This window comes from Lemur catta, chromosome 15, assembly GCF_020740605.2.
Source record: "Lemur catta isolate mLemCat1 chromosome 15, mLemCat1.pri, whole genome shotgun sequence".
Taxonomy (NCBI): Eukaryota; Metazoa; Chordata; class Mammalia; order Primates; family Lemuridae; genus Lemur; species Lemur catta.
In genome coordinates, this window is record NC_059142.1 from 38,152,267 (window position 1) to 38,162,820 (window position 10,554).

General features: G+C 45.6%; 1 protein-coding gene across 2 annotated transcripts in view; it reads right to left on the minus strand.

The window, feature by feature from the left end:
• TOP2A (DNA topoisomerase II alpha) overlaps positions 1–9,501 on the minus strand; it is a 35,928-nt gene extending 26,427 nt beyond the window's left edge. Inside the window, exons 1-2 of one of the 2 annotated variants that reach the window (XM_045526441.1) lie at positions 9,408–9,501; positions 79–234 (exon numbers count right to left, since the gene is read on the minus strand). In XM_045526441.1, coding sequence (XP_045382397.1) covers positions 79–219 — 141 coding nt within the window. In that variant the 5' untranslated portion in view covers positions 220–234; positions 9,408–9,501. Of the gene's footprint in view, positions 1–78; positions 235–1,095; positions 1,284–9,407 lie in introns of those variants that run through there. The other variant, XM_045526440.1, reaches the window with a different exon arrangement.
• Positions 9,502–10,554: the final 1,053 nt, after the last annotated feature.

The following is a 10,554-nucleotide window of genomic DNA, read 5'->3' on the forward strand; positions in this document are numbered from 1 at the left end:
CATGAGATACAGAAAATTACCCTGGAAAAGTATACATTTCAACTATTAAGTAACTGCATTTAATTAGTTTGGTTTTACCTGGGTCACTAATTCCACAGAGCCAATGTAGGTGTCTGGGCGGAGCAAAATATGTTCCAATTGCGTTTTCTTTTGATAGATCCTTTCAATAGACAGTCTTTTCTTAGCATCTTCATTTTTCTTTATTTTGTCGATTTTCATATTTTCATTTACAGGCTAGCAATTTTTTTAAAAATAGAAGAAAAGAGATTTTTAATCATAGGTTTATCAGGAACAATGAGCAAAATGTCTACCATGAGACACAACAGTCTATCACAAATTGCAATCTCTTATAGGCAGTGGTGGAATTTACATAGTTTTGTACAAACATGACAATTTCGATTCACTGCAGACAGGTTCCCAGGTGTCAGTTTAAATACACATATGTTATCTCCCCAAGTGTATCTGTCGTGGAAACTTTTTTCTTGAACAATGTTTTAGGTGTCATGAGTAAAACACACCCACTTATTTCATCTACTGCACAAATATTTGTGCCTACGATGTCCCAAGCACATATAGATTCTAGTACATCAGCAGCAGTTTGGGAAGCTATCAATTCCATCCCTTGGCCACTTTAAAGTTTTGAACACAGGAAGGGCAGTTTTTGAAACCGGCCAGCACCTCAATGGGAACACTGTGGCATGCTCAGCACCTTCCGAGATCGGCGACATTCAATCCCATTTTCAGCCAGAGGGCAGGAGAGGAAAGCATTGTGTAAGTGCTACTTAAAGTCACACACGTCCCGCTGTGGTACAGATCGACCCTAGGACGAACTGAATCCTGCCCCTAGAAACCGTAAAACAACACACAACACCCTAGAAGCCAGTTTAGCTGATAATACTTCACTACCGGCACCATAAAAGGCTTCACCCTCTTCACAATCCCCCAGGACCCCGGAGATGGGGGTCGATAGGGAATATGGGCTCCCGACCCGTGGCGGGCCGGACCACGGCCCAGGAGATTCACCCCTCACCGGCCGCCAGAGAGATGCCGGGCCTCGCCGAGGCTCCACCACTCGGCCCCTTCCTCGAGCTGTACCTGCAGTGGTGACACCTCCATGGTGACAAAGATGAAGGGGCTCGAGAACCCTGAAAGCGACTAAACCGGCGGGACCCACGAGACAAGCCGGGACCAAGCCGCTTCTTCACAGACAAACGTCGGTTAGGAAAGCGCCTTTAGTACCATTTGAACCTTCCTTTAGCCCGCCCAAACCAAACAAGCCAATCGTTGGCTCGCTCTCACTGGCTCTGATCAGAAGAACCAATCGTATCTGATCTTTTATATCCACCTATGAACAGCCGAGTTGGCGTGTTCGAATGAACCAATTAGGTAGGGGAGGCGGGACTAGCGGAGAGAGTGACGAGGCATTCGACCAATGAAGAGGGCTTATTAGTTCTCTCAGTGCGGGGAAAACTCTGAAGAGAGAAGCGGTGGAAGCGCGAAGGGGTTGCCTGAGGTGCTGGCCCGAGTGACAAGAAAAAGGCTATTTATTCCCCAGGAACTGCTAACCTATTTTAGATCCCTGAAATTTAAAAACCGCCCTCCCGTTCTGAGGTTGTTAGCAAGAAGAATGGGAGTCTTAGCTTTATTTTCCTGAGGAAACCGAGCGCCGGCTTTCTGGACCGGCAGCCTGGCTTTGGGGCTAAGCGACTAGGTTCTGGCGTCTGCCTCAGCTCCCCTCCCCCACCACAAGAATCTATTTTTCAAAGAGAAAGGGCGACAGTTTTGGTTTTGGTTTCCACACAATGGAAAGATATAGCGAGGTCTTGCAAAATAGAGGGCAGCATTCAAGTCCCCGGTAGAGCAGCGATGGACTGCAACTAGTAAATAAAAAAAAAAAAAAGGAATAATTTGTGGTTATGGCCTGAGGCGAGGGTGGGCGTTAGAGCCGTCCCTGGACTGAACCTTCTCCTCAGACAGCGGGTGAGCTGCCTTGCTGGGTTTGCGCTCCCGCCTTTGTGAACTTTGCAGTTCAGAGCAGCTGTTCACGTTTGAAAAGGAAATGCCGAAGATGAGTTTTTTGTTATTCCTCTGACGTACAAACGTTTGAGCGGGTCAAACACAGTTATCGACCGTACAAAGTGCTAGAAAAAAGTAGCCACAAAATTTGAATGACGGTTGACATTCCATCTGAACCACCTCCTTCCAGTCATTGCTCCCTCAGTCGAAGCTTCTCGGTGCTTCCGTTTCCTCTGCTAAAAAGGGGGAATAATAATGGTATATCAGATTTGTGTGTGGATTACATGAAATAAGCGTAAGGTGTTCCGTAGGCTAACAATATCAGAGTCGGATAGCAGGAATTTTCGTTAGGCTGGTATGACAATTTGCGGATTTAATTCTTTTTTCTTCTAAAAGAAGCCAGAAGGCAACTGTTGTTACGTAATCCCAGCATGTCCAAGGGAGGGACAGTGAAGAGGGGGTGTGATGTGGCAGGAAGCCGAGGATAGAAGTAGCCCAGGGGTTACGGTGGAACTTTGGCGTGTTCTGGTCCCTGGCCTCCAGCAATCCCTGCGTGTTCTCAGCTCCGCTCTGCTCACTGCATGTGTTGATAAAGGAAGGCGACCTCAAAGCACAGGACCACCAGGGTCTCAGAGCAGTTGTAGGGAAGCCTGTCCAGTAGTTTCTGCCCAGCCAGAAGGCTGACCAGGCCCTGGGCTCCAGGGCCAGCATGTCACTCTCTGCAGTTTCCCCAGGACACAAGCTGGCCCTGACAGAAAGCAGCCACGCCACCTTCTGCCTCCTGGAACGGAGACCCCAAGTAGGGGTGGTGGCCTGGCTTCCCCAAGGTTGGCAGTCCAGCCTCAGCAGCTCTCAGCCTCCACCCTGTAGCTCACCCCAGCCTGTAGTACCCTGCAAGACCCACCTGGAGATGAGGCAACAGGAATTGAATAAGCAGCTCCAGCCCTATTTTCTGGGACCCAGCTTTAAATCTCCCCTGCAGTTCAGTCTGATCCTGACTGTGGGAGTCTTTGTTCCAAAAACCCAGAAACAGAACTAATGAGTCAAAAGGACTTGAGGGTCACGCACAACTGAGTTAGAATGCTCTCTAAGCCTCAGTTTGTTGCCCTATGTCATTATCCTTTATCAAAGGTACAGAGGGCTAAATGAGAGATGTATGGAAGCCTCTGGGATAATCCTTCTCCAGCCCTCTAGCCCAGGATGGTCTTGCTCTGGCCCACCTCCCTTCTTTTCTGGGCACAAGCTAAACTGTTTCTCTACCAGCCTCTCCCTCTTCCCAGAGTCTGTCACAGGGGGTCCTGCAGGACTTGTGGGACCATTGAAGGAGAAATAGGTGGGGGTCTGGGATGGGTGGGCCTGAGAGGCACTGCACACAAAAAATTCCAGATGTTTGCCAGATGCTAGTCCTGGGAGGCAAGAAGGGGTTGGGAGTCAGTTCCAGGGGGCTGTGATGGGGAGAGAGGATGAAGTCATCATTATCCCCCTGCCCCCACTCTGCTGAGGCCTGAACTGGACTTTACCCCCATCCCTCCCTCCACCTGTACTTGAGTACTTGAATCAGACCCCTGACTAAGGTACCTGCTGGGTATATGACCTCGGGCAAGTCACTCCTATCATTGTGCCTCATTTTTTCTTGTCAAAAGATAAAATTACAAGCAGCCTCCATTCTGCAACATAGAATGAGAGCTCCCACTGGGCAATAGCAGAACAGCAGATTTTGTAAGGTGGGAACAAGAAAACGGAACATTAGAAAAAAAAAACTGATTAACCGGTTACTTTAGGTGATTTTTTTTGCAGAGGGGACTTCCTTCTTACACTGACTCCAGTAGAATGAAATATTTTCCAGGAAAAAGTAGTCTGTTTCAGGATCTATTTAATATCTGCTTCCTTAAAATTTCAGTTTGATTATGTGGCATTTAGCAAGAATGACTCCATTTTGGTTTGGTCTGGTCTGTTGGGGCCTAGTGCAGGTGCTCAGTCCCAAACAGTGGCCTCTCAGAATTTTTGTTTAACAACTATCTAAAATGGGGATAACGAGGGTACCTCTTCCTCCTCACAGGATGATATAAGACAGATAAAGTGCTTAGTACACTGCCTGGCAAATAACAAGTGTTCAAAACGTGTTGGCAATTATTACCTCTGCTCCTTTCTAGGACATTCCTTCCCAGTCAGTCTCCTAAATCCCTTCCTCCAAAACCAGTTCAAAATTCCCCTCTCCAGGGAGTCTTCTCTGACAGTTTTTTTTTCACTGAACATCCCTCAAGTCTATTGAAGTATATTTGCATATGCGGATGAGTTCCTTTTATAAGTATTCTTTGGTAGTTTTCTCCTGGTGGTGAGTATTTCCGTTCTTTCTGCTGAGTGGCAGGGGGAGGGGAGATCTTGTAGGGTCTGTGTCTCCATCATCAATCTGGGAGCTTCGGAGAAAGGACAGTGTCTCTTTTCTCTTGAGGGCTGACTGAGCAGAAGGGGGCTGGACTGAAAGTGTGGCTCTGGATTTGGGGTTTGGAGCTGGCTAGGTTGGAGCCCACTGGGAATTCCTGGATGAAGCTGGGCCAGTGCCAGGCTACTCAGGTGGTTAGGCCTGGGCCAAGAGGCTCTGTTTACCTTGAGGTTTACCACTGACAGGGGCTGGCCAGTCCTTTTCCCCAGGGATACCAGCCTTGGGTTGGAAGAGGCCAGGAAAACCCAAAATGTCCCATACAGCTGAGCATCTAGGTGGCCCCTGACAAAGGTAGAGGGTCAACAGGCAGAGCTGGGAGGAGAGCAAGAGAGGTTCCAGAGGGGAGCAGCAGCTCAGTACCAGAGATTAATGCCTAAATCTACTCAGAAATTTCCCATAGCAATCTGTCAATTCTGTATCCATCAAAAATTTAAAAATGTACATACATTTTAACTCAGCAATTTAACTTTTAGTAACACTGAATTCAGTTCCACAATTGTGCAAAGGGTTATTTATTGTACAGGATTATCTATTGTAATATCGTATAATATTGTTTTTAATAGAAAAAACTGGCAGGAATCTAATGGAATGGAATGATTTACAGCTATTAGGGGAATGAAATCAGTCTAGGTGTACTGACATGGAAATATCGCTAAAATATATTGGTTTTTGTTTTTTTTTTTTTTGAGACAGAGTCTCGTTCTGTTGCCTGGCTAGAGTGAGTGCCGTGGCGTCAGCCTAGCTCACAGCAACCTCAAACTCCTGGGCTCAAACAATTCTCCTGCCTCAGACTCCTGAGTAGCTGGGACTACAGGCATGCACCACCATGCCTGGTTATTTTTTTTGTATATATTTTTAGTTGTCCATATAATTTCTTTCTATTTTTAGTAGAGACAGGGTCTCACTCTTGCTCAGGCTGGTCTCGAACTCCTGACCTTGAGTGATCCTCCCGCCTGGGCATCCCAGAGTGCTAGGATTACAGGCCTGAGCCACCATGCTGGGCCTAAGATATATTGTTAAGTTTAAAAAAAGTGAGGTGAAGAATACTTTGTAGAGCATAATTTCATTTGGGTAAATAAAATTATATATGTGTTTATATATACATTGAAAATATCTGGAAGGAATTGTATATAGGTGGAGGGGGAGGAAGACTTCATATTTTTCCTTCTATTTGAAAAGTTTAAAACTATGGACATGTATTATTTTTGTAATGTAAAAAATTAGCTTAAACAATTTAAAATTATTAATTATGGACCTTGAACTATAGTTCTCTGTGTTCATTATCTCTTGCCAAAATGCGACTTTCTAATTGTTCATTTTCACCTATGCCCTGCACCCTCCTCACCCCTGTCACTTTGTCCCCATCTCACTGATGGCAGGCATACCTGTCTATACAAGTTTGTGTGAGAATGTAATTTGTGTAGATAGAGATAGATTCTCAACAGATTCAGGGAACTCAGTGGTCAGAACTCTGGAAAAAATAAATCTCTGGACCAAGTTGAAAGACAGTGTATTGTGGTGAGAAGTCCTAGCCCATCTCTGCTGTCACTAGTTGGATGAACTTGGGTAGATCCCCTCCCGTCTCAAGTTCTTAGTTTCCCCATCTGTGAACTGAAGTCTAGATAGCCCAGGAGAGGTGATGGTGAGGGTGGGGAAGGCAGTTCAGGGACGGGAGGCCCAGGTTCTCCAATCCAGAGCAGCTCCACTTTCATCTTTTCATGGCCTGGGTACTATGTAAGATTTCATTAAAAACAGGGATCCATTGCATAGCTTTATTAAAACCCCCATGGACCACTGATTGTTAAGGGCTCTTCTAGTTGTAACACTGTGTAATTCCAAATATGACTTTTTGTGCACTGAGTTGGTCTAAATCAGGGTATGCCTGCATTTGTCTTTCCTTTCCCCCCAGAGCCCAGCCCAGGGCTGCATAGGAATTCAAGCCTACTGGGGCTGACCCATGGTGAGTGGGGAGGTGGAGAACGGCTTCTCAGTCTTTTCACTCCTTATGTGACACCCCCCCACCCACCTCCTGGCCTAGTGGTGTGACTGACTGATCTGTCCTTAGGTCTCTGTCGGGTCCCCAAGCCTCTCCAACTGCCTCTCGCTAGCACCAGTGACTGCTGATGGTGGCTGCTGGAACTGGGGGTTGACTTTAGTTTCCATGCCTGCTGGTGGCTTGGTCAGTAAGACCTGGGCAAACATAACAATGAGGCCCTCATTGTTCCCTCACCCCTATACTCTGAAGGTCCCCACATCCTTCCTCTATACCCCACAGAATACAAGTTGTAAAGGGAGTGAGACAGCGAGACTGCGGCCCTCCCGTCTGACAGCAGAAGCCAGGGCTGGGCCCCTCTGCTCTTTCAGCTTCTCATACAAAGAAGGGGAGGCAGAACTGGATTGAGTATCTGTATTTGTTTATTTCTTTATTTACAAATGGGGTTTTGTTATGTTGCCCAGGCTAGATTGGCTCTTTTGGGCTCAAGGGATCCTCCAGCCTCAGCCTTCTGAGTTGCTGGGACTACAAGCACCTGCCACCATTCCCAGCTGGATTGAGTATTTTTTTTTTTTTTTGGAGACAATGTCTCACTTTGTTGCTTGGGCATGAGGGCAATGGCATGATCATAGCTCACTGCAACCTTTAACTCCTTGGCTCAAGCTATCTTCCTGCCTCAGCCTCCCAAAGTGCTGGAATTACAGGCATGAGCCACCACACCCGGCCTGTATTGAGTATCTTGATGGTCCTCAGGCTACCTGAATGCCCATCCCTAGTATGTTTTACCTGGTCACTGTGGAATATGGAAGGTCATCACTGAGGGACTCTGTGTCGGAATCTTCCATCTAGGAGGAGGAATAAAAAAGTACGTCTCTGAGATGTCTTCCCTCTGACGCTATTCTGACAGCTGTCCCTTCTGCTGATACCTTCATGGCCACCAGGGCTAGTTTAGGTCTACAGGGCTCCTTTCACAGATGATCTGAGATGCCAGGCAGATTGAAAAGGGGTGGAGTGGAGCTATGAACAAGTTATTCACCTGAAGAAAATAGAAAGCTACATCCTTCTGTTTAGGATTGAAGAAAATCACCTGTTTCCTAAAGGCCTGCGGCTAAATGCTGTTTAAGTGTTTCTCTTTTTTTCCTTCTTTATTGTGAAAGAAGAGAACCTACAGGAGCAGAAGGGTGGGAGTTTTACAGAGTATAGAGAAGAATGTCAGTTAGAGTAAGCAGTTGGTTCTTTTCTCACTAGAGGAAAAAACTAGCATGGGCTTTTGAAATCAAGCAGTCTGAAAGCCAAGAAGGGAGTTTTGACCTAATAGATGAAGATATAGGGCAAGTTTAAGGAAGTGTTCAATTCAAGGTTGGGAAAAAATAGGTTAAGATTAGTCTTTTATAGATAAAAAGGAACAATTAGTGATAGAGGGGCTGATGTAAGAAAGTACCATATAAAGAAAATTTCCAATTAGAGCTGACCAAGAGTGAACATTCTTAGGGGATAGGGACTTCTCCCACTCCTGGAATGTTCAAGAAGAGTCTAGATGACCATTTCCCGAGGTATGTTGCAAGAAGATTGGATTCAAAGAGCTACAAGACCTTTTCTAACTTTTTGATGTTCTGGTGATTTTACCTAGGAGTTTATGTTTCTATAAATCTTACTATAACTTGTTTATTGTATTCAAACACAGTCCTCTTTAACACTTATGTTTTACTAGTTTAACAGTGATTTTTCAAAAAGCATAATCAAATAGGAAAATGTATTATGGTCCCTGTCTGGAATAGCCTTTTCCTGGAATGGCATCTGTGATGATTCATTTTCTGTGCCAACTTGGCTGGGCTGTCGTGTCCAATTTTTTGGTCAAACACTAGTTTAGGTGATGTGAAGGTATTTTGTAGATATGATTAGCATCTACAATCAGTTGACTTTAAGTAAAGGAGATTATCCTCGATAATGAAGGTGGGCCTCATTCAATCATTTGAAGGCCATAAAAGCAAAAAACCAAGGTTTCTCAGAAGAATTCTGCCTCAAGACTGTAACATAGAAATCTGCCCCAGTTTCCAGCCTGTTGTTCTTCTTTACAGATTTTGGACTTGTTGACCCCTACAATTATGTGAGCCAATTTCTTAAACTAAATCTATTATATATGTATATATAAATGTATATATATTAAAATAACATATATATGTTCTGTTTTTCTGGAGAATTCTGACTAATACACCCTCTATTTCCAACAATAATTTTGTTGATTATAGTTTGTTGAGTGCCAATTATAAATACTTCACATAATTTTCCCCCTAATCTTTACAAGAACCCTTAAAACTGAGGCAAACGAGGCTTGGAGGAGTTAGGTGATGTCTCCAAGATTGTGAATTTTGATTTATCTTTCAAGACTCAGATCCAATGTCACCTCCCTTTAAAAAATTTTTGATTTATTTGTTTATGAGATGGTCTTCTTACGTTGCCCAGCCTGGTCTCAAACTCCTAGGCTCAAGGATCTTTCCACGTCACCCTCCCAAGTAGCTGGGATTACATGTATGTACCACTGCACTCGGCTCAATGTCACCTCCCTTTGAAGCTTGCCCTAACCACCCCGGGTTCCTCTCTGTTTTCTTGGCATCCTGTGCATTTCTCTCTATTACACAGCACTGCTCATGTGTGTGTTTACCTGCAGGTCTCCCCCTTCAGGCCATAAGCTCTTCTGAAGGCAGAGATTTACCTGCTCCTTTGGTATGTACCCTCAGCACCTAGTATAGTGACCACCCTGTTGGAGGCCCTCTGTGAGTGGTATTATAAGTACTATCATTGTCCACCTGGGAGCAGCATACCCAGCTACAGACCCCTTGTGCAGGAGTGCCAGGACTCTGGTGGGGTGGTTGGGCAAAGTCAAACCCCTAAGTGAAGAGAAAGGTCCACATATGCCTCTGCTTGCACCCCCATGGAAGCTGGGGATCACCATACCCGCAGTTTGTTCCATCCTCTGGAGATTCAGTGGAAGGCACAGTACCCATTGCTGACATTGGCTGGGCTGTCCTCGGGGATACTGGGGCTGTCTCCGAGCATCTGCACCTTGGACACAAAGACTCAGTGCTATGGTTTGAATGTGTCCCCCCCCAAAACATGTGTTGGAAACTTTATCCCCAGTGCAATAGTGTTGGGAGGTGAGGCCTAACAGGAGGTGTTTAGGTCATGAGGGCTCCACCCTCATGAATGGATTGATGCCAATTATAAAAGGGCTTGAGGCTGAGAGTTTGATCTCTTGCTTTCTTGTTCTCTGTCCCTCTCTTGCCCTTCTGCCATGAGATGACACAGCATGAAGGCCCTTACCAGATGTTGGCCCCTCGATCTTGGACTTCCCAGCCTCCAGAACTATAAGAAATACATCTCTGTTCTTTATAAATTACCCAGTCTCAGGTATTTTGTTATAGCAACATGAAACAGACTAAGACACCCAGTGAGGGAGCTGCAGGAAGGAAAACCCAGAAGAGACAGAAAGGGTCATCTGCAAGGGTCTCAGGGGAGGCTTCTCCTGAGTAGGGCTGCATCCCATAAGGTGAAAGGGGAGGAGAATTATCCATGAGGGCAAATTAACCCTGCTTCTAACTGGGAAGGGGATAAAGTGTCAGCAGCTCAAGCAATCTCATTCACAGGCCCCTTTCCTCCTACCTTCTTCTCAGATTTTCTGCTCTTCCCAGATCACTTAAAAGATTGGAGTGAGGTGGGCTCTGAAGAGAGATGGGAACCAGGTTACGTCTGTCCTCTGAAAGCAGAGACAGGGCAGTCACAGGGTGTCTCTCTAGACACTTTCCTATTTCTGTTACCGGGGGCTACCTGAAGGCAGAAAGTATAGGGGCAGTGATGGTGGACCTGGAGGCAGTAGGGAGGAAGGAGGAGCACACCCACTTACAATAGTGCACTTTGAGAGGAATGGAACAGATAAAGAAATGAAGGGAATGACAGGGTATTGCTAATGGCCTAAATTTTAAGCAAACAGATGAGAGTAGAGAGGGCAGGGGAGGCATCTGGAATTATATAATATATAAGAGAAAAGAAAGATATTTTCACAGGCTTCAGTGACATATAAGAAGTGACATGTCCAAGATCCCAA